We start from the raw sequence: 24887 nt of genomic DNA on the forward strand, positions 1-24887 counted from the left end.
TTATACATAACAGTTACTACAAACCATCCGGTCTGAACCTAAAAACTAGATAGTATCAGCAAAAAACTCCCAAACAGAGATACAGAGTTAGCTCAATATATACCCTTTGCAAGATGTCCTGGTTTCAGCTGGGATAGAGTTAATTTTCTTCTTAGTAGCTGGTAGAGTGCTGTGTTTTGGATTTAGGATGAGAATAATGTTGATAAGACACTGATGTTTTGGTTCTTGCTGAGTAGAGTTTACACTAGTCAAGGACTTTTTAGCTTCTTGTGCTCTGCCAGGTGCATAAGAAGCTGGGAGGGAGCATAGCTAGGACAGCTGACCCAGACTGGCCAAAGAGCTATTCCATACCATATGACATCATGCTCAGTATATAAGCTGGGGGAAGAAGAAGGAAGGGGGGGACGTTTGGAGTGATGGCGTTTGTCTTCCCAAGTAACCGTTACGCGTGATGGAGCCCTGCTTTCCTGGGGATGGCTGAACACCTGCCTGCCGCTGGGAAGTAGTGAATGAATTCCTTGCTTTGCTTTGCTTGTACGCGCGGCTTTTGCTTTCCCTATTAAACTGTCTTTATCTCAACCCATGGGTTTTCTCACTTTTACTCTTCCGATTCTCTCCCCCATCCCACCGGGGGGAGTGAGCGAGCGGCTGTGTGGTGCTTAGTTGCTGGCTGGGGTTAAACCACGACACAAGAGAAGTCTGTAAAGCTCTAGATGGAATCCTTCCTCTTGTCTCTTTTCATCAAATATTTCCTTCTCACTATCACAATCTTTCTGGATGCCAGCTAAAATAACAGGTTTTGTAACACAATATACAGAGTTTGAGAAAAATGGTATGAAGTCATAGACTATGAAAGCCTACTGATCCCACACAATCTGGATTAATGCACAAGATAAGATTTAACAACGGAAGTAATAAAAATGTAAAAACCATTAAAAAAATACAGGGGAATAGAGGAAGTGATTCATGAGCATAACACTAAGAGGTTTTCTTACTTGTTGTTTCATGATATACTCCAGTTTTTCCACTAATGAACCTTCATCACCAGACCCAGGATTGGAGAAGTGAGACTTCAAGTCAATTTGCAACACATTTCTCTCCTTCTCAAACACGCTCTGTACTGCTTGCAGAAGTTCTCCTCTCCAGTCAGCAGCAATACCTGAATGTTCCTGTTAAAAAATAATTAAAAAAAAAAAAAAAAAAGCATCTCTCAATCTCTAACGCACTGTCTTTCATATCATTACTGTGTAAGAGTATACCTATCTGTTAATTTAAGCAGACCAAAGGTGTTTAAATCTCAAAAAGGCCTGTTCAAATCTCAGAAAGGAAAGAGTCCCTTGCTCCTCATACAAATACTGCACGTACACTAATTACATAACAATATACGTTTCTATGTATATAAAAAACTGGTTACCTTGCTTTAAAGGATATTTTTATTGTCATACCTTGTCTCCTCTATCTGCCACCTTGCTAAGGTAATCTTTCAGCGACTGTATAGCATCCAGCAAGGCTAAGCCCTCCTTCTGCCATCCCTCCATCACCGCTCTGGTCTGATGAACATCTTTAAGCTCCCTAAAACTAAAGGGACGTTCTGACAAAGCCAATATTTTGCAGCTCTCCTCACATACCATCTTCAGCACAGTCTGAGAAGAAGAAAAAAACACAAACATGCAGAATGTTAGGAAATAGGCATCAGCATCCTGACAGTGTAAGAGTAGGATGGGATAGCACTAGTGTCCTGGTTTCAGCTGAGATAGAGTAAATTTTCTTCTTAGTAGGTGGTATAGTGCTGTGTTTTGGATTTAGGATGAGAATTATGTTGATAATACACGGATGTTTTAGTTGTTGCTAAGTAGTGCTTACAGTAGTCAAGGACTTTTCAGCTTCTTGTGCTCTGCCAGGTGCCTAAGAAGCTGGGAGGGAGCATAGCTAGGACAGATGACCCAGACTGGCCAAAGGGCTATTCCATACCATATGACATCATGCTCAGTATATAAGCTGGGGGAAGAAGAAGGAAGGGGGAGGAGACGTTCAGAGTGATGGCGTTTGCCTTCCCAAGTAACTTTTACGCGTGACGGAGCTCTGCTTTCCTGAGGATGGCTGAACACCTGCCTGGCGATGGGAAGTAACGAATGAATTCCTTGCTTTGCTTTGCTTGTGTGCGCGGCTTTTGCTTTACCTGTTTAACTGCCTTTATCTCAACCCACGAGTTTTCTCACTTTTACCCTTCCGATTCTCTTCCCCATCCCACCGGAGGGGAGCGAGTAAAAGGCTGCATAGTGCTTAGTTGCTGGCTGGGGTTAAACCACAACAACTAGACAACAAAAATAAGGCTGTCCAAGGCTGTGATAAAGATAAAGGCACGCAGGTCTGCCCTGCTACTTGTTATGCTTAACAAACTAAGAACACACGTACGCACACATACATATATAAAGTGAGCCAACAGTTACAAGAGAATTTTTATCTCCCAACAACTGAGGTCAGTATGTAAGAATACAGTAGCCCCTGTATTCTTAAATACTGTATTCACAACGTAAAAGTACAAATGGCAGCCTTGGCCAGCGCATCTTATTGCTGTGTACATCAACACGCTAATATGCAATTAAGTCAAAAGACTGTACTTTATCGTTGTTGTTTCTGAACTATTTAGCTCACTTTCCTGGGAATAAATTAAAATCTGTCAAGTCTGAAGCCATGTTACTAAACCCCACTGATGCCAGAAAACTGAATTGCATATTTAGACAACCTTGACTTAATTTAGCAGATTATGCACAAATAACATCTCCCAAAATAATCAGTCTTAATAATTTACACAACGGAAATTGTTTCCTCTGACATTGTGAGGCAAAATAATCTCTTTTAAATAAATTCCCTGTTCACAAACTATTACATCATGAACAGATGTTTCCTGGTCTCTTTTCAAGGAAGGTCACTGGAGATTTAAGTCTTTTTCTACATACATCTCATCAGAAATATCCCATCCTTGATGTGGAGCTGTTCCTCATTACTACTCACTTAAAGAAAAGTACTCTGTATTGTTGTTGTTAAATTCTTGATATTCTTTCTTTGCACTTTTTTGAATGACTTAACACTTTTGAACCAACTTGAGTTGCTTTTCTGTCACCAGAATCAAAATAGTGATTACTTCAAGAATCAATGCTAAACGATGAAAACCTTTAGTAAACATTAAGAACAGATGCACACAAAAGTGTTCAAACTAAACATTCAGTACTGGAATATGCACTAAGATCTTACAGCCAGTAAAGTCTAGATTGATGATTGACAAAAGAAATGAAATAAAAAAAATTCTGTTTCTTAAGATAAAATAAAATTCACCTCTTCCATGAAGTCTGTGAAATTATGCTCTTTGAGAACTGTAAATTTTTTAGATACAGCATCATAGAATGGTTTGGGTTGCAAGGGACCTTTAAAGATCATCTAGTCCAACACCCCTGCCATGGGCATGGGGACATCTTTCATTACATCAGGTAGCTCAAAGCCTCGTCCAACCTAATCTTGAACACTTCCAGGGATGGGGCATGCACGGCTTCTCTAGGCAACCTGTTCCAGTGTCTCACCACCCTCATCATAAAGAATGTCTTACTTATGTCCAATCTAAATCTACTCTCTTTCAGTTTAAAACTGTTGCTCCTTCTCCTGTCACTATAGACCCTGGTAAAAAGCCCCTCTCCATCTTTCTTATAAGCCTCTTTTATATATTGAAAGGCCGCAAGAAAGTCTCCCCAGAGCCTTCTCTTCCCCATGCTGAACAACTTCAACTCTCTCAGCCTCTCTCCACAGGAGAGATGTTCCAGCCCTCTGATAATTTTTGTGGCCCTCCTCTGGACCCACACCAACAGGTCCATGTCTGTTTTGTGCTGGGGACCCCAGAGCTGGATGTGGGGGTCTCACAAGAGCAGAGTAGAGGGGGAGAATCACCTCCCTCAACCTGCTGGCCACACTTCTTTTTATGTGTGCGAGCACACAGTGCTGTCTCATGTCCAGTTTTTCATCCACCGGTATCCCCAAGTCCTTCTCTGCAGGGCTGCTCTCAATCCATTCATCCTCCAGTCTACTGATATTGGGGACTGCCCCTGCCCAGGTGCAGGACCTTGCACTTGGCCTTGTTGAACTTCAGGAGGTTCACATGGGCCCATTCCTCCAGCCTGTCCAGGTCCCTCTGGATGGCATCCCTTCCCTCAAGTGAATCAACTGCACCACTCAGCTTGTGTCATCCACAAACTTGCTGAGGCTGCACTCAATCCCACTGTCTATGTCATTAATGAAGATATTAAATAGTTTTGGTCCCAGATCCTTGAGGAACATTCCTCATTACTGGTTTCCACTTGGATATCAAGCTGTTGACTGTAACTCTTTGGACACGGCCATCCAGCCAATTCCTTATCCATCTAGCAGTCCATCCATCAAATCCATATCTTTTCAATTCAGAGGCAAGAATGTTGTGGGGGACCATATCAAAGGCCTTACAGAAGCCCAGGTAGATGACATCACTTGATCTTCCCCTTGTCCACCGATACAGTTGCTCCATTGTACACGGTCACCTGATTAGTCAGGCATGATTTCCCCTTGGTGAAGCCATGTTGGCTGTATCTAATCACCTTCCTGTGTTCAATATGCTTCAATATAAGTTCCAGGAGAATCTGTTTCATGATCTTACTGGGCACTGAGGTGACATTGAAAGGTCAGTAGTTCCCAGGGTCCTCCTTATTACTTTTTTAAAAAAATGGGTGTGATGTTCCCCTTTTCTCCAGTCACTGGGGACTTCATCCGACTGCCATGACTTTTCAAAAATGATGGAGAGTGGCTTAGCAACTATATCTGCCAATTCCCTCAGGACCCTGGGATCCATCTCTTTGGGTCCCATGGACTTGTGTATGTTCAGGTTCCTCAGGTGGTCTTGAACCTTATCTTCTCTTACGATGGGAAGGACTTCATTCCTCCATTCCCTGTCTTGAGGTTCAGGGACTTAAGATGTGAGAAGAGTGATTGCCAGTGAAAACTTAGCAAAAAAAGTCATTGAGTACCTCAGCCTTGTCAGTTGTCACTAGTTCTCCTGTCTTATTTATCATATGTGTGTGTGTAGATACGTGTTTTCTTTCATCTTCCTTTTCTGTCCGATGTACTTGTTGTAGAAGCCCTTCTTATTATTCTTCCTCACATTCCTTGCCAAATTCCCCTCCGACTGTACCTCAGCTTTCCTGATCCCACCCCTACACATCCAGGTAGCGTCCCTATATTCTTCCCAGGTTACATACCCCTGGTTCCACTGCCTGTGTATTTCCTTCATACACTTCAGTTTGACCAGGGGGTCTTTACTCAGCCATGCTTGCCTCATGCCTTCCTTGCCTGATTTCCTAAACATGGGAATCAAAACCTCTGGTGCTATAAGAAAGGTGTCCTTAAATAGCTGTCAGCTCTGTTCTGCTCCTTTATCACTAAGGGAAGTTTCCCAGGGACTCCCATCCACAAATTCCTTAAACAACTGAAAGCTTGCTCTCCTAAAATTCAGGGTTGTGACTCTACTCTGTTTTTCAAAGAGAGCTCTGTACAATCAGTCTCTTTTTTTTTTTTTTTTTGTACATAGAGAGAAACCCCACTGACTCTTCTTCCTTGCCTGCTCTCTTCTGAACAGTTTATAGACATTGATTGCATCACTCCAATCACGTAATTTGTCCCACCAAGTTTCAGTGATAGCAATTAGATCATAGCTTTCTAGCTGCACAGTTACTTCCAACTCCTCCTGTTTGTTACTCATGCTACGTGCATTGGTACAGAGGCATTTCACTTGGGCTGTTGACTGTGTCACCTTTTTGGAGGAACAAGCCCCAGTTCCTTTGAGGCATTTCATAGGTGTTTCCCTGTTGGTTCCTAACACATCAGCCGCCCCTGGCTCTTCTCTGTTGCTCAAAACTCCATCCCCATCTCCCACTAAGTCTAATTTAAAGCTCTCCTTATAGGTTTGGCCAGTGTATTGGTGAAGATACTCGTCCCACTTGGTCAGGTGAATCTCATCAGCTCCCAACAGACCCAGCTTCTTAAAGGTAGATCCATGATCATAGAAACCAAAACCTTGAGTATAGCACCAGCTACATAGCCAGGCATTCACCTATTTGTGTCCTCAGTCCTGGACCCCTTCCTCTGACTGGGAGGACAGAGGAGAATACCAACGCACTCCCAATCCTTTTAACATTGATCCGAGGGACAATACAGTCTCTTTTGATGGTTCCAAGTTGCCTTTTTACAGTATTGTTAGACCCTACATGGAACAACAGGAGCAGATGATAATCTGTAGTGTTCACCAGGCTCTCAGTGATGTCACAAATTCAAGCTCCTGGTAGGCAGCAAACTTCTCTAAGGAAATTGTCTGGATGGCATATGGGTGCTTCAGTGCCTCTCAGTAAGGAGTCTCCAATTACTAATACTTTACATGCTTTTACGGTGGCACTGGATCTAATGCAAGTGGGTGGTTGCATCAACTTTGCATGGTTGGCTTTTCCTGGATCATGTCAGTTACTCTATGTGGTCTTCATTCTCCATCCCCAGAGCATCATGTCTCTTATGACGGGGCACATCAGAGGATGGCGGAAGGTTCTTCCTCCTGCCCCAAGCAGAGATAAAGGTCCAGTCTCCTTCATGTTGTGAGTCGCTTGTGTCAGTCAGCTTGAGTTTGAACTCAGGCTTACCTTCCCCTTGCACAGCCTTCCTTCACTGCACAGATCTTCCTTCATTTTGCTGAGCAAGCTGAAATAATCTGCTAAACATTTTAGGAGGCAGCATTCACTTTCTAGGAAGTGTGAATCTTCTAGTTTCTTACTACTCAAGTTTCTTCAAGTATTTGAAGACTCCTTGTAGCCTGCTGCACTTACCCACTTCTCACCAGCCTCACAGATGACATGACTTGGAGCATTGAATTTACCCCTTTCATCAGCTGGAGTTCCTGGAATGGCTGACAGCTTTTTCACCTACAGCACCAAACCAGAGTCCCAGGCATACACTTTCTTAAACTTGCCTTACTGATTAGAGTAACCAATCACTGCTCAGTCTTCTGTATATTCTTCATGGTCCTTGAACTGACTCAAAAGATTCCTCCACACTTTGTAGTGGTGTTCCCACAGCTCTCCATCACATAGGAATAGGAAAAATAGGCAGGGGAGCATGATGTCAGCTATCTATGCTTACTTACAAAACAGCTTTCTGTAAAGCCTCCAATACAAACCCATAAATCAGATCAGTCAGTCCTTGTACTGCCACCTTTTGGAACACCACCAGTGCTGTCCTAGCAAAACTTCTTAAATTCTAACAAGCACAAGCAAGACAAATGTCAGTAAAAGTGTCACAAGATGCAAAAACAACTGAAAAACCACAATCAACTTGAAGTTTAAACCATTACAGAGCAGTTTACAGTGTAAAGGCAGCAGCTAATTCTATTTTACATTAACATTTCATTTTCACTGTTTCAGTTTTGATTTTCTTGTATGTTTATATTAATCATACATTACCTTCAGCTGTGGTGAAAGTATTTCCTTTTCTCTCATTGATTCCATAATATCTGGAAGCATTCCACAATACTGCAGATAAGCCATGAAACTAGCATCTAGGTGGTCTGATGTTTGTAGCTCCTGCTTTAGTTTAGCTGCCAAATTTGAGCTGGTATCTGAAGAAAGAGACAGCCCCCCACCCCCACAAGTGTTACACAGGGGAAAAGAACTTGAAACCAGCATAACCACTTGCAAAATAACCGTGATTTCTGCTGCTAGTATGAATGCAGTGTTGGATGAAGTTAGTTGGTTGAGATCTCAACTAACTTAATTTAAGTAAAAAGGTTGTAAGTTGCCTTTAGCACCAGAGAAAGTGGTGTAGTTAAGTCAGGACTCACTAAAACCCCATGCCTCCTTTTCAGTATGTAAAGATCAAAAGGTAAAAGCAGACTTCCACTAGCACAAATACACTGACACAAATACAAGTCTTTAACCACTTGACAAAGGCATAGCTTTCAAATAAAAGATCTACAGTAAAAGAAAATGGGAGAAAGAGGAAACATAATATTTCTATACTGAAATTAACAAAAGGTAAAAGGAATCTACAAAGAAAGTTAAACTTACTGCTGCCATATCCATTGCTCATTGCATCTATGGAAGATGCTCTTGATCTTACATCATCTTGTGAATCAGAAGGGGTTAAAGTTAGATTATCAGCTTCTCTCATCTGCTTGGAAATAATTTTTCACATTAATTTAGTTTTCTGAATCCATCTGTAGAGTTTTCTGCATTTATAATAACTTTGTTACTAGTGCAGATTTTTAGCAAATGCCTACTTGATCATAGTGTTATAGACAGCAAATATCACGATGAATGCAACATTGGTGCTCTTTGGAACCCATTCCATCTCATTTTTTTTCTCCCTTTCAATAGTCTTAAGAAATAGACATGTATTGATAATGAATTGCCCTTCAAGAGCAAGGCACAAAACCATACAACCGAAGATCCATTTTCTGAAGTACAGACTTTATCTTCCTGTGAAATGATACAGACACAAATATATAAAATATTTCCATTAAAAAGAAAAAGCCCTATTCTCCAGTTTTGAAACAGTCTCTTCTAACACTCAACAACAGATATTCGTACATGGAGAACTGTTACAATAAATTGAGTACCATGGTAGCAAAAAAGTTTTACAGGTTTTAGCTCAATTAATTGCACATGAAGTATTATCACAAATTTGTCAGTTACTTCCATGTAGCATCACTGCAGAAGTACCAGGATTTGAAGAGTCCTCTCAACAAATCTTCTGAGAACACAAGAGCAATACTCATATTTTTTTACTGACACCACATTAACAACATGTAGATATGCAGGATGCAAAGCCTGCTGCAAGCAGCTTATTGATTAATTTTAGGTTTTGGAAGACTGTTTTCAATTATCAGAAGCAGTGGTAAACAGTGTTTTAATACAGGCCAGAATTTGCTCCACTATCCGACAGTGAAAGAGGAACGAACAATTGTACATCCAGAATGTTACTGGACCTACTCCTCTCAGTGTATAAGTTTCTACTACTTGGAGCCAATGGCCCAACAATGATCCGAGGGGAACAGAGCTGAGCAGTCTTGTTTAATTAGAATTAAATCAGACATGAAATCTCACTTACTAAAATCATCTTCTCCATATCTTGGTCATCATCCACAGAGTAGGTACTTTCAGAGAAAGTGGGAGATTTCCTATCTACTCCCACTGCTGCTTCCTCACTGCCATTTTCATACAGGTTAGAATATCCCAGCAATACAAAATTATCTTCTTGCATGGATGACCTGGTGTGCATCATTCCAAAATCTGTGCTTTCAACTTCCGAGAAGGGTGTCAGATGAAGCACTGGTTGAAGTTCCGTGCTTATATCTTGCTTTCTCACAATCTCAGGCGAGCCCCATGAAGCCATACCTGCAATAAAATTTTGGAAGTCTTTCGAAGTGTCTTTGCCTATGTTCAAATTGTGTTTTGGAGAATCAGGAGTTTGATGAATTTCCAACATTTGCTGGCAATGCTTTTTCAAGTCTTCCTCCTCTTCAGAGTTCTTGATTGCATCCAATTCCTGAGTCAAGATATCTTCTTGTGATTGCTTAATCTCAGTTTCTGGATTTATATTGTGAGTCATCAAGTCAAACATAACTTCATCTTTTTCCTACAATGAAATAACACATATTACTTGTTTAATGGAATTTAAATATGATTTTACAAACTGAAAAACATGCATTTAAAAAGATCTGCTCAAATTTAGTATTCATATCTATTATCATCCCCAGGTTTTATGTAAAAATGATTCAACAGTTTAGTATATTTTATATGCCAGCTAATCAGGCTTTTTGACAAGTATATCATCAATAGGAAGAAAAAAAAAAAAGTAAAGTCTGTACAATAAGCAAATGTATTTCTGCAGAGCTGACTTTTGTATCAATCAGGAAACAACGGCATTCCTTGTAGCTGTGCAGATAATCTTCCTACTTTCAAATAAATACAAAATAAAACCTGTTGCTTTCCTAACTGGACAAATCTCCTGAACTATCTTAAGGCTTAATTCCTGACCCAGGGGACCAGAAAAAAAAATTGGTTAAGAAGTCTACAGACGTTTCCTATGCCTGCCATTTCAATGCAGGAGAAACTGTTGACCATCTACTTCTAGTCACTGAAGGGAAGAGCAACATGGATTCAGATGTCCCATCATGTGAGACACACAGCAGCCATACATACCAACATGCTATAGCCTAAATTTTGGTAAGGCCATTTTTTTACCTTTTGGCATCCTGTTCCCACAGGGTACTCTACCCATTTTTTTATTTTTCCAAGCATCAAACAACAAACTTAGGTCTCTGTTGATCAGCAACACTGCAGACCATTTCTCAAACTCTGACTCCATAAAGACAGACACACTAGGTCAGACCGAAGTCTTTCTACTCAGCCACCATCTCTGACAGAGGCCAACAGGGAAACAGCTAGCATGGACACAACAGGTGTCCATCTTCCCCAGTTCTTGCAATCCTTGCACATAACTAGCTATTTTCCAGCCTGAGCGCTTGGGTATCTGAATGGCCACAGAACCGTTCCAGCATCTTTCCCATAGTGTGAGGGCATGGTCACTGACCAGGCCAAGGCTAGACTTCCACCTTCAAACTGCAGAGACATCTGAATAATGTCAATACTGTGCCATGGAGTATGCAGATAAATCCCTGCCTCCTTGCTACAAGGGCTCTCATTTAGTCAGCATTTCTATATAAAGAGCTTTCTTCCCTTCCCAAGGCCTGTTGAAGTTATTGTTCTTTTTCTATGACCTTAATGCTCTTTTCAACAAGCAGGTGTGCCATAGACACCATGGGAAGGCTGCTGTTGCAGAGCCATTGCTCCAGGAAGTCCCACTGCTTGCTCCAGAAGTCAAGAAGTCAAACCTTCTTCCTGTCTTTTAGCCTCTAAACCTGTTACTTCATCTGGAGGCTGACATCCAAATGGAACATCTCTGAACCGCATCATTAAAATACCTTTACCCTCATCCTTATAACCTCAGGGATCCAGTGTGGTAGGACTTGCCATCACCAAGTGATTAAGGAACCCTAAGGCCAACTTGCTGTAATTCCAGGGCTTACTGATGTCATTAATATAGAAACTCCTAAGGGAAAAGTAGGCACAGGTGTGCTCACGGCAAAGGCTGTGCCTCTTCTGTGGTAGAAGGGAGACTCCAGAACATATATTGAGCATGCCAAGCTGCAGCTTCTCTTCTAATGCCTCCACCACTTGTGCAGAAGGTCTAACTGCCTTACTCTCTCCACATTTTTAATCTTCAGTGCCCCATGCACTGAATCCTCTCAAAGCCCCCTCTCAAGCTGGCCAATACACTGCTTTAAGAGGGTCTGTTTTCCCTTCTTGCTGCTTCCTGCCCCCACCCTCCATCCCGACTTCTCTCCTCTCTTCAAATCAGGAATTTTTTGGATCCCTGGTTCTGTGATTCCCTCTCTGTTTTACTGTCATCGTCCTGAGGAAGGTTTAACAGGACTAGAACAATCTTTCTGCAAAGGAACGCTGTCAGACAGCAAAGCTTTGCTTTGTCCTTGCAAAGTAGTACCTTCCCAAGAATGCCTGCCCAACTCCCTGCAATCCAAGGTTTACAGATCCCAGGCCACATATGCAGTCAACATCTTTCTGTTTGACAGTTCTTGGTTGATTTTTCCTTCAATAGCTTCATCTAAGTAATTTTAAGATAAAATTACTCTTGACATCTTAGATACTGTGGCCAAGAGTCTAAATGATGCACTATTTGAAAAAGATACTTCTTTTAGTTTATTTTAAACCTGCCACCATGCAAATTTCATTTCATCCTCCATACCTCTTACATTGTAAGATACAGTGAATTGTTCTCTCTCTCTCATTTTAAACCGTCACCTTAATTCTTTTGTGTTACTCATCCATCTTGGCTGATGAGTCCTAGCCTGTTCTAAGCCTAGTACTAGCTGCAAGTACTTTACCCTTTTAGCTGCTCCTCCAGCTTTCATTTTAATACATTTCCTCATTTTCACATTGTTCCCACATTTGAACCCAAGAATAACTGTAGGAGTTTTCTTTGCTCCTCTAAGAATGTTGTGTTTGTGTTATGTTCACTATTACACAAAGGCTCTTCAGTGTTAACAATTTGAGCCAACTCTCATTTGCTATTCAGGGTTAAGTAAAGAGCTGCTTAATCTGAAGTGGGTTTTCTGTCTTGTACGCCAAGCAGCCGTCATTTCTGTTTCTCTGAAGATGTTCTGTATAATGGCATTTAGCTAATCCATACTAGAACATAAGTACCCAAATATTGTTATTTTTCCCCTTCTCTAATCTCAGGCTTATGGTCATCATCTTGCTCAGATAGTTGATACTCTAAACCAAATATTGTACTTTTCCTTATACTAGGATGAGCCAGATCCATAGGAAAAGGTCCGTTGTAATGAATGCTTGAAGACACGGTAGTTTGCTTACTTTGACTCAATATATTCTCCAACTTTGATGATCCTACCTCCTTAGCTTACTTTAAAACTTGTAGCACTTAAACATGGAAATACATATATTGACATATATACACGAACTTAAACGTTTCAGAATGTTTCTACTTGAAAGTGATTTTTAAATCATATAACTGCCCCCAGAATTCCAGCATACCTTTATATCCTTCAAAATTTTGCCAGTTCTCTCTTCACTGAATCCTAACTCCTTTTTTGCTGAACCTAATTCAGAATTAAGTTCTTCTTTATAAGATGCCATCTTTACAATTAAATTATTTTCATTTTGTGAAGTGTTTGTAGCCTTTAACTCTCCCTGCATTGTGTTCAAAGGAAAAATATTTTTTACGTGAGCCATTTCCGTATTCATACAGATTGTCTATTTTCTCATACATTCTCAAATAGTATCTACAGTAACTATGATTTTAAAGTTGTGCATGCACCTCACACCATGTATGTATTTTACCTGACAAACAGCATAAGTAATGCAGTTGGCTGGAACTCACACAGCATATTCTGGTAATGTAAACTTATAACAGATAATCATTACTAAGCTGAGATGAAGCAGCTGTACTCTTATTCTGGACAAGAGAAAGACAGTGTTGCTGCATGTGATTTCCACCAGAAAGCTGATAACTGATCTTCATGAGTTACTGCTACTACTAAGTGGCTATTACAACTTCAAAGAAACCTATAGAGACAGATAAAAAAACACAGCCAATAAATCTGGTACATAGTGTATTTGGTTCTGGCAGTTATTTATGTTCTTTAAACAGGGATCTAACAATCATTATCTGTGTAAGCAACATGGTCCAGTAGATCACTACACTGGAAGTCGGGTGGCTAAGCTCTGATGCTGCCTTGTATACATACATTCAATGGTGTGATGCACATCATTCTGCATAAGTCATTCAATGCTATTTCCACCTGATGCCTTTTCCTGAGGGATTTCTGAGACAGACCCTGAATGTACACTATCACCTAGGCAAATGGCACTGACCCAAACTAGAACTTCAAAGCAACTAAAAATACAAACAGTAAGGATCACACATTTTGCATAGCTACACTCTTCATTTCTGCTTAAAAAATAAACATAAGTGATTTTACATAGTAATTATCCTATCATTTAAATAAGGTGAGATGGCATTCAAGTATAATTTAAAGAAGATACATCCTAAATACATCAGTGTAGCTCAAAGATAACAGATGAAAGCCTAATGAAAAGCAGCTGTTATTCCTGAGTATGTTTTAGAAACAAAGAACTGCATCCTGTTGTGATTTCTGGGCTATGAAGTGAAATGGCAAAGTAATATGAAACATTCTGTAACATGACGATAAATCTGCAAGTAGGTTTTTACCATTAGTGATACCAATATTAAAGCTCAGTTATTTTGCCTAACTTGGAAATCCAATAATTCTACCTACAAACCATCATTTCCACCTCGTGCTGAAAAGCCATCTTCCCATCCCACCACAAAGGGGCAAGTAGTACAGTATAAGTCTTGAATACCTTCAATTTTTATACCCATATCATACTGCCAATCAGGACCCTCAAAATCCACATAAACATGACACCTAACGTTTTTCCTTTCCCATGCACTCAGAAACTCTTTGCATTAGGCCCTCTTACTAACTTGTATCATCTCTGTAAGCCAGCCTTAAAAGACAGTAAGTTGGTATACGACAGACAACTACAGCTCTCTGAAAAACAAGTCATCTGGGCCCTACTGCTTTCCAAAACCAAGTAATTTAATAAAAGTTCACATTAGGTTATCTGGTTCTAGAAAAGATTCAGAGTACATGTGAGAAAGAGTCACAGTAAATTATGATTACTAAAAAAATATGATACATGACAAAGTATTTTCAAGTAGTTCTCCAAGACAGCCATAAAGCATGGCAAACACAGTCCTAGTAGCTTGTGGTGGGTTGACCTTGGGTGGCTGCCAGATTCCCACTCAGCCACTCATTTACTCTCCCTCCTCAACAGATCAAGGGGAAAAAAGATGGAAAGAGCTCATGGGTGAAGATAAAGACAGGGATATCACCTACTAACTACTCTCATAAGCAAAACAGTCTTGACGAAAGTGTATTTAATTTATTGCCATTAAAAATAGAGTTGGATGGCAAGAAACAAACACTGAAACAGCCCCCCACCCCACCCTTTCTCCTCAGGCTCAATTTCACTCCATTCCAAACTCCTCTACCTCCTCCCCCCCAGTGTGGATATCTGCTCCAGCATAGTCTCTTCCATGGGCTGTTTCTCACACTTCCCCCCCCACACACCCCCCCCACTCGCTGTGCAGTGTTTTGCCCATTTTTAAATATGTTTTTGCAGTGGTGCCATGCACATGGCTGATGGGCTCAGCTGTGTCCTGTGGTGGAACCAGCTGTGCACAGCACAGAGCAGCCCTGGCCTTTTCTCATAGAGGCCCCCCTGCAGCTCTCCCACTGCCAACACCCTGCCACCTACAGCCAATACATACCTTAGGATCCATGCCCAAAACCATATCCAGCTCAGAAAAACTGACTGGATTGGGTTTCCATGCATCCTTGTCCTGTTCTTAGACCTTCCAGGCATCTACCTCTAGCCACTGCTGGAGAAACTACACAAAGATAAGACAGACCCTTCAAGTGACTCACCACAGCCATTTTTATGTCACAGTATTCATCTTCACCCTTTCTTACAGCACTGAAAAGGATAAACTATAGGGCTTTATATGACACATAAAATTGGATTATTTTAAAAAACAAATACTACTATTAAAAAACAAATCACATACCAGTTTATCAGTAGGGGAAGCCAGTACTGCAAACGACTGATCAACATTTGCTTCCAGTTCTTCCAATTCCTTCATTCTTTTAAGGGCATCGCCTTTTCTTTCTCTCTGGCAAAATGGCTTGAGAAAGTTAGTCTCTTCATGACCACATTGCTCCTTTGGCTTGTACGACTCCAACTGTGAAATAAGTTCACCTCTTTCCAATTGTAAGCCTTCAAGCGCTTTCACATATGCCTCAATTTGATCTTTCAGTTTTGCAGTGCTACCCTGCAGTTCATTGATTTCTCTCTGATAAGCTACTTCTTTCTGATTCAGTGCTTGCACCTGCAAGCCAAGTCTAGAAACTTCTAACTGAAGACTATAAACATCTTGAGCCTCACTTGCATCTCTCTTTTCCAACTCCGTTTGAAGCTCTGCTGCCTTTTTTGTTAAGTACTGCAACTTGCTTCTATCAGCTTCTCTTTGATCTGCCATTGTCTTCACTTGCATATCTTTCTCTAGAATATTTGCTTCCCTTTCTCTCACAGTATCTTCAAGTTCTTGAATGCGAGAAGCCATCATCCTTGCTTCAACCTCTCTCTGAGAAAAATGAGTTCGGAAAAGGCTGTACTCTTCCTGAAGTGCATCATACCGTATTCTCAGAGAGGTCAGCTCTGCAATGTGCTGCTCTGACGACTCTGGTAATTTTTGGCATTTTTTCTCCAAAATTTCCACTTCCATTTTGAACCGCAATTCCTTCTCTTCCAGTTGCTGCTGCAGAGCTTCTCTAGCAGTTGAGACAAGCTCTAGTTCCTCCTGAAGTTCTCTCACTTTGGAGAGTAGCAATGCGTTTCTTCTGTTTGGATCAATATCACCCTGACAATCTACCAGTCCCTTCTTCAACTCATTCTGAAGGTTTTCCATTGGCTTTCCCAATGCAAGTTGATAGAGATCGTCTTGGTTGTCACTAACTTCATGACATACTGGTCCAAATTGTGCCAGCTCTTTTTGAAGCTTTTCAATTACTCCATGGAGTTGCTCTACCTCCTCATCTTTGTCCTTATGCAGCCTTTCCTGGTCACCACGAAGGTGCTCAACAAGTGATCTGAGTTCTTCAATTTCAGCTTTTTGGTCTTCCACAACCTGAGCCAAAAGATAAGGTCTGAATATTACTGTACGTAGGCAGAATTACTATTGCACGTAAAGTTTAAATTACATTTTTCTTCTGAATCACACAGGCATTAAGTCACACATTTAACAGCAGGAAGTACTGCACACTTCAGCTGGTAGGCACTCAGAATACTCTGTACTTTGCTAAGAGAATTATCAAATAGATTTCATTTACAATAAGACTCTGTATACCTTGCTTCCCTCAAAATCAAGCAATGAACATATAGTAAGTACTCTTACTTTATTCTCCAGAGTATTTTCTAGCTCATGCTGGAGCCTCTTGATCTGCTCATTCAAGTGATCAATTTCTTGATTCTTTTCTTTAAGCAGTGCTTGTGGGAATGACAAAGCTGAGGAATCACTGATACCCAAGTCTTGATTTTGCTTCACATGAAGTTTTGTTAGATCCTCCTGATCAGAAAAAACAGCAACCTCATTAGAAAGGACTTACTTTCTCTCCCAGCCTAATGGCAGAACAGAACTAAGGGCTTTATTTAAACATTCTCCTCCTTACTATAATGTTAAAGTAAGGAGAACACAACTACAAGAACACAGCTACAGCTAAATTGTTTAGATTTGTACCACTGGATTAGATTGCCACAACATTTCTCAATTTTCAAGGTAAAAGATGAACTCTCTACTTGCCAGACTGACAACCAACCAGTTTTCTAATTTGTAACATTTATTATGACTGTACAGGTCAGGAATGTACAGAAAACTGTGTAGTGTTTAATAAATGACAACACTGTAGTTCATAATCTGTCAAGGCTAGAAAAAAAGTTAAGTTTTTTATTTAAATCAAATGACTGCAGAAGATAATGCCGTAAGCATGAATCTAGAGTATTGGGGGGGGTGGGGGGTGTGTGTTCCATGATAACCAGCATTATTAGTATTGCAGTACTTGTAACAGTACTACAATATTCCCTTGACAAGAGGACCAAACTAAGTATCTGTTTATAACATCAGAAGATGAAGACCACAACACTCAAGAAAGGAGGTCTCTGAAGTTTTAGCTGGTACACACTAAAGCTAAGAAAACCTACCTTCAAGTGTGTGTTCTCTAACTGAAGCTGGCTGATGCTGGAAGTGCTAAGGTTTTTTTGCATCTCTAACTGCAAGTTCAGCTGCAGTATCTCCTCATTTTTACTGATCAAATTATCTTTATATTGTTCTAGTTGGTCTAACAAGCTTGCAATCTAAGAAAAGAAGAAAATGCATAGTTCTCTCAATTAGGTCCTCTTATTTAAGCAGGAAAGATAGAACTTCATTCATCGCCTTACTTACTGAGAGCAAGTAACTTCAGCAAATTCTATGATTTAAACTCTCTCTAATTAGTTTGCATTAATAAAATACGTGAGGCATAAAAAGAGAGTAAGAAGCTAGTGTTCCAGCTCCTCAGCTGTGAAACCAAATTACTGCAAAGGTGGTTCTCCATCTTCTTTAAAAAGAAAAAAGAAAAAAAAAATCTAACTGCTTATAAAATATATGTTAATCTATGTTCTGAATAATCAAGCCTTGACCACTGATGTTATTTGACATAACAATAGAAGACGTTAGCATTTAATGTCTAATGTAATCACAAGCAGTTAACATAATCACCATTTTCCTCCTCCTAGAAGATAGGAATTAGGACCGCAGTGCTAATCCCAGTAACACAGCAATCAAAAGAGCATTGACTCCTTCAACCCTTAAGAGAGTCAATAACTACACATTTCTCTGTAGCTGTTTGAAAGCTTGACAGCAAAGAGCTATTTGGAAAGGCTATGATCTTGCCACCCACAGGTTTTACCATCTCTTGCGTTAACAGGTAGCTAGGTATAGGGGCTTTGAGAATGAAAAAGGCTTAGAGGCTCCTGAAGTCAGACTTCACGGAACTTCCATCTGTAAGAAATTAGTTTTTATTATCTTACTGCTCTTGAAACAATGGTGTACAATGAACTGGGGGATCACCCATGTTTTTCTTCTTTGCACATCCTAAACTGGACTGTATGTTTGCATATTACAGATACTATAATAATTATGTAATATTACATAAACATACAGCAAGGGGTGTGTGTGTATATATCTGTGTGTGTAAATCCAATAAAAGTTCTAAATAATATGACCAATTACACTGCGTTTCAGCTTAGCTTGGCACAAGAACTCATTGCTAACATTCTCTGGCTCACAAAATAGAGAAGGTCAGATGACACCATTATGGGTAATTGTCCTTTCTGTTCTTAAAGGAATTATCGCACTCTCTAAGTAAAAAAAAATAAAATATCTACCTTCTGCTCCACTTCAACTTTGGAAAGAAAGGAAAATCAGTTTACAACAGATATTGATCAACCAGTCCCAAAGCTGACGTGAATCATCACAAAACAGTTTCCAGTGGGAGGGGAGACATATGGACAGGGGGATGACAAAAAATAACAAAGCAAGAAAAAGGAAGGTTAGTTAACACCAAAGCATAGAGAGTACTTGGTAAGAAGGCACTTTTACTACAACATTAGTCACTGAGTTTTTGAATTACTTAAATTCCCAGTTACAAGTTTGCACAAAATGTTTCTGCAATTACGTGAGTGACTTGGAAGTCTACAGGACCCTACCAAAACTCTTACCTCTCTCTCTTTGGTCTGAAGTGCTTCCTGCTCTGCCTGTAACTGCTCCTTCAGCACTGGGGCAGAACTGCCATCTGCTGGTACTCTGTGCCTCGCTTCATCCAATTTAGACTGTAGGGCAGAGATCTGAATCAGGTTATTGTACTGTTGCTGTTGCAATGCCTCTTTATCCTGTTAAAAAAAATTTTTTTTAACGTTAGAATTAATTGTTGTCAATATACATACCCACCTAGCCAGAACAATCCTGCCAAAATACTTCATCACTGCTGACAAACCCCAGTACAAGAAGTACATAATCCCAATGGCCTATAAAGAAACAGGAATTCAAAACAACTGAATGTTTTTAGTTCACTAAAGTTTTTACCCCTTTATTTTTTCTAACCCATGTTTAACAACTTCTGAAAATTTATCATTCATTGATATATTATACTTTCTCAGTTACACAGCGCTTTATATATTTAATAACCTAAATATCTTGTTCTTGTAGCCATTTCCAAAGTTATTACCATACCATATGTTTGCCATGCCAAATTTAAGAGGTGGAGACTTAATTTCATTTAAGAGATGAAGAGTTTTGGGTAGATCAAAAACCTACTACAAAAACATGTTAAGTCAGAATGTGAAGCACCAGCACTAAGTTCCTGTCAGATCTGTGGTCTATCAAGCTACCATAGTTTTATTTATTTATTTAAAAACTTCTCCTTTGGTCCTCTTTCTCAGCTGCTGGGTCAGTCCAAGGAGAAAAGCTTTACTTGGGAAGTTGTCCAAACAGCAGGCATACATATCTGTACTTAATACAATAAAGGAAAGCTGAGCAAGAAACTTAAGGCAGTAACTGCCTCTGCTGTTCACAACACTTTGCCCATAGGTCAATACATATACCTCTAACAGAAGGGTTATTTTAGACTCATCATATGATTTGCCAGAAAACTATGTAAAATTTGACCGTCTTTTCTCTAATCAAAAAGAACTAAGACCCAGAGTACATGGACAGCATCTTTTGAGCTTAAAATGAAACAAGCATCAATTAAAAAATAAAAAATAAATTACAAAGTTAACACTGTATTGCAGTACCAAAACAGCATGCCCAAGAGCAACTATTTAAAACTGTTCAGGTCCACACTAAATAGGCTAACCGATTTCCACCCACTAGCCCCCAGCCAGTCCCTGCTGGCTTTCTGGCCAGCTCTGGGGGCAGTCCAGGCACACGCAGCACACAGGAGGAAAGGAAATTATCGGGGAGACAGCCAGTTAGGGTACAAAGCTGTGTCATTCACGCCTAATATCACTGGCAGGATAAAAACCAAATGTAATAATTATGACAGCATCACACGCACTTTTTTGGTTAGGAAAGCACCTATCACAGAAATACTTTTGTTTGTCCTGAAGAGAAAAATGAAAACTTCTTGCCATCACAAGAAACCTATGATATTAACCAGCATCTCAGGTGTCCTGCTGCTGTATATGAAAAGACACACATAACAACGAAACCCAAGCAACAGAGTCTTTTTTTGTTCTATATCAACTAAAAATAAGATGTTACCTGCACTATTTTAAAGTTCATCTTGATCACTGACAAAAAACCTTCAGTAACAATGTGCAAATCCAGATTCCTGCAGAACTGGGCTGCCTTACCTCAGATGTTCCTGCATTTACTAGACAGCAGAGCTGCAAGCGTGCCGTACCTCATGGTATCAGCGCAGCTTTGCACACAAGAGTTAAGTTTCTCCTAGCATTCTCCAGTTGCTATGTTCTGAGGTTGCTACAGTGACCCAGCAAAAACAAGTGGCAATCCAGGCAAAAGACAAAGCTTTATGTAATGCACCTGCACTGTAAAACCTTCTTCTGGACGCCCATGCAGATGTAGTCTAATGTGGTATCTTCTTTCACTGATACCAAATACCATAGGATAGCAGACTCCCTCAATGAGCCCCATTTTCAAGACCTCAAGCCAAAGGATGAGCAATCCTTCCAGCACAACCCTAACCAGAAACGTCAATGTTACATATCAACAATCTGAAAAACTGAAAGAAATTGGACCAGGAAAAAACAAAGACCTGCTCCATGCACATGGCAGCAGGATAAATGGATCTGCTAGCTGTAAGTTTAGTCAGTATTCTTCACAAAAAGATACCATTCCATATTCAAAATACTCTTTCCAGACCTATTTCTTATTAGGGCTAGTCTCCATTATCTGCAATACCTACATTTTTCTTATGTTGGAATTTGGGGGACAATAAAAATCTGTAATTATCATTCACATGAAGTGTATTTTTGCAGAAAAAGTTCGTGACATGCAATCATTCTTAGAGCTCCGTTAGCACTTATTTACTGCACAAAATTGTTTCAACGCAAACTATTACAATGCCTACAGTTAGCAAACTGGATAGTATAGCCTTGTTTAAAGCTGATGAATTAGTTTCTTGGAAAAAAAGAAAAAAAAGTCTGAATTTGGCTTATTTAGGATTTTTAAGAAAGGCCAATTTCCTGGGACATTCAGACAGCTAAAAGAATATTTTGAAATCGTACGGATAAAGAAAGCCTGTTTAACAGAAAGCTAATATTTCAGAGACGAGCAACTTGCTAACAGCAGTATCACAGTCTCCATCCACTCCAAGGCAAGAAAGCTAATGGGCACAGCTTTTGTATGTTTGGATAAAATCACAGAATAGCTTAAGCTGGGAAGCGTCTCTAGAGCTCTCTGGTCCCACTTCTGACTCAAACCAGAACCAACTTGGCTCTGTTCAGGGCTTCAGCCAGCTGAATTCTGAACATCTCCAAGTCACAGAGATACCACTGCCACTCTGAGTCCCTTTTTCAACACTTGGCTGCGCCCAACATAACCATTTCCCCCTACCATTTAATTGGTATTTCCCTTGTTGCATCCTTTCACTGTGTACCTCCAAGTCTGACTCCATCTTCTCTATAACATCATATTATGTGGTTGTAGGCAATAAGATCTCCACAAAGCTAAACACACCCTGTTCTCTCAGCCTCCCCTTGAAAATCATTTGCTCCAGCCCCCTGACCATCTTGATGGTCCTTTGCTAGACTTGCTCCAGTACGCCAATGTCTTTCTTGTACATGGAATTCCAAAACCAAGCAGTTTTCCAGATGCAATCTCGCAAGCGCCAAATAAATAGGAATAATAGTACCTAATAAGCTAAGACTGGCTAGTCTATGTCACATTAGCTGAAGCTGGAACAAAAAAATATTTTGTTTAATATTTAAATGAAAAATAATGGAAGCAAATATTTACAGAATTAGCAATTAAAGTAATAAATTTAGTTTAGATCATGCCATCCTCAAATCTTCAAACTTGACAGACACCCCAACAATACTTAACCAAGGAAAACTGCCAGGAGGAAACTGAAACATTTAATATAAGAAAGTAGAAAAGGTTAGTCAGATGTTTGGTTAAAGACAAATACTTTTGCTAAATGGAATGTAATTCTTTACTCTAAGCTGTCATTCAATCTGCAGTAGTAACAAAGAACTAAAAATGTTGGAATATGGCAAACAGATCTGGCTCCAAAGGCACATAGCAAGAAGAGCTACCAATTAAGACAATATGATTTTAAACACGTTATTTATTGAAGGTTCACGATGTTTAATATCCAGTAACACTATCTTCTCAGGAACTTCCAGAGAAGCAAAAGAGCAGCTCTGATCCATGCAAACATGACAACTGTCAAAAAGCAGCCTCTATAGTAAGTAGGCTTACAGTTTGTAAAAGCAGAGTTTGTTTAAAACTGTGGCTGCGATACCTGCCATTAATACAACAGTTTAACTCACCACTAGGTGCCAGGGATAGTCTCAAACAACACTTTTAAACAGTCATTGATGACACTGCATAATGCCACTCCCATATTTAAATAAGTATTTAAAAATTACTTGTTTTAGTTCGGTTTCCACTTTCTTCATTTTTTGCAGTTGTTGTTCCAAGTAGCGTACAGTCTTTGAGACTTCAGTACTGCTGTGCTCCAGTTCTCGTACCTGTGCCACCAGTTTTTCTATCTCTTTATCACGAGCTGTAATTTCTTGGTGCTTTTGCTCCTTTTCTAATAACAGCTTATTGTAATCATCCATCTTCTCTTTTATTTCTGCTTGCAAAGACTCTACCTATACAGAAATCACATTATACAGATATTCAGGTAATATAACAAAAACTTCCAATTGGAAGCAAGAGTCATTTCATGGCAAAGCAGGTGGAGTTTTACTATGGACTAAACTATATTAAAATCCCAGATGAAAGTAAAATTAGATGTGGACAGGAAGGATGAAAAAGTAACTTTCTCGAATCTTGTTTTCCAAATGCAGCAGCTCTTAAATATACATTTGATTACTCTCTTAGTATTTGCAGTATTCTAGCAAAGTGCTGGATGAAGGCATACTCTCAAGGCCCAGTGGTTATCAAAAGGGGCCTTGAGGTGGGGGGGGGGGGGGGGTTGTTGGGGGGTTTTTTGTTTGTTTGTTTAAGATTAAACCCCCCCAAAGATTACATGAATTATTACTAATAGCATTAGATGTATTTCTGTAACCTCAGAACCCTCTTCCATTACTTCAAGGAATTCCAGGTTAAAGGAAGATCTCAAGAATTGAAAGATAAATATACAATGTAACATATTCAACACCTGCAAATCAGAGAGATTCACAGTAGTCAACATAGAACAGGCACTCTTTTTCCAAAAATAGCTTAAATATGAAGAAGATAATTTTGCATTTGAGCTCACTGAGATCCAATCATGCACAGAGCTGCAGGAAAAGTCACTCATTCATCCCAGTAATTAACATGAAGGCAAAGCTAGGAGCTTTGGTGGGTGACAGAGGCAGGAAAGAACCAAGTGTGACAGATAGATTACGTCAGAAGCGATAAAGTCATTAAGCACATTGAAAGCAAGATCAAATAGGAAAGCAATGGGAAACCTTCTAAAGGAGAAATGATTTGGTCAATACCAATGAGCAAGGAAGACTAGATTTTACAAAATAAATATTCTTTGTATTAATCTTCAAAGTATTGTATAGCTATTACGAAAGCAGAAAAACACCCTCTAGCAAATTACAGAATAGAGTGAATTTAGTCACATTAATAAGCATGGAGGGCATCACAGACTAGGTAAGAATACCAAAAGTGATTAACATTATATTTTCAACTGCTTACAGGCACATATACATTTTCTTAATTATGTATATATCTTATTCCCTTCTCATCTCATCAGCAATTAAGTAACTGTTAAGCATAACACAGGCCTTACAGCAGAGCTTTTCAGTATAGAAAAATCTTTTAGAAGTCTCATACTTCTAAAAGTATGAGACTTTCTAATGCTATAAAATTTTGGCATCGGAATCCCAGACACTATGACACTTTATATGTGAAAAACGTGTTTTTAACACCATCTTGCTAGAAAGTTAGTGCTGTAATTCTGTAGCTAAGGAAACACCTTCATAACCTTCACCCTCATGGCATACTCTCAGATGGTAGCTTCCAGTACCAGTCAGCACTCTTTTCAAAAAAATAATCCCACACACTTGAGCCAAGAGAACAGCAGAGAGAACAACTATGAACTTGTTTAACTCCTACATGCAGAAATTAGAAGTTCAAGTGAACTAAATTGTTTCGGAGTTAAGCAATTACTGACATTAAGCTGCAATGAACAACTGTACAAGTACTGTCTAAATCCTGACAATTTATTTTGGTACAGGTTGCGTGCGTACCTCACCCTACCCACAAATGTCACTTGCGGAGTTACCTTCCTTGCATGCCTTTCTCCAATTAAGTTTTAATCCTTTCTGAGAGAGGTGGCAAAGTTACAGCAGTTAGTCTTCATT

At 39.7% G+C, this 24887-nt stretch overlaps 1 protein-coding gene across 15 annotated transcripts in view; it reads right to left on the reverse strand.

Annotated features, from left to right (window-relative positions):
• PCNT (pericentrin) overlaps positions 1-24887 on the reverse strand; it is a 103731-nt gene that overhangs the window by 20255 nt on the left and 58589 nt on the right. For 10 of the 15 annotated variants that reach the window (XM_082313451.1, XM_082313443.1, XM_082313447.1 and 7 more), the window contains 10 exons: positions 22953-23180; positions 19059-19229; positions 17502-17654; positions 16699-16869; positions 15313-16431; positions 9166-9693; positions 8124-8229; positions 7521-7675; positions 1446-1643; positions 996-1169 (listed from right to left, as the gene is read on the reverse strand). In XM_082313451.1, the coding sequence (XP_082169577.1) occupies positions 996-1169; positions 1446-1643; positions 7521-7675; positions 8124-8229; positions 9166-9693; positions 15313-16431; positions 16699-16869; positions 17502-17654; positions 19059-19229; positions 22953-23180 (3003 nt within the window). The remainder of the gene's footprint in view (positions 1-995; positions 1170-1445; positions 1644-7520; positions 7676-8123; positions 8230-9165; positions 9694-15312; positions 16432-16698; positions 16870-17501; positions 17655-19058; positions 19230-22952; positions 23181-24887) is intronic. The other 5 variants (XM_082313442.1, XM_082313444.1, XM_082313445.1 and 2 more) reach the window with 3 other exon arrangements.

Source organism: Platalea leucorodia, assembly GCF_965183815.1.
Source record: "Platalea leucorodia genome assembly, chromosome: 5".
Taxonomy (NCBI): domain Eukaryota; kingdom Metazoa; phylum Chordata; class Aves; order Pelecaniformes; family Threskiornithidae; genus Platalea; species Platalea leucorodia.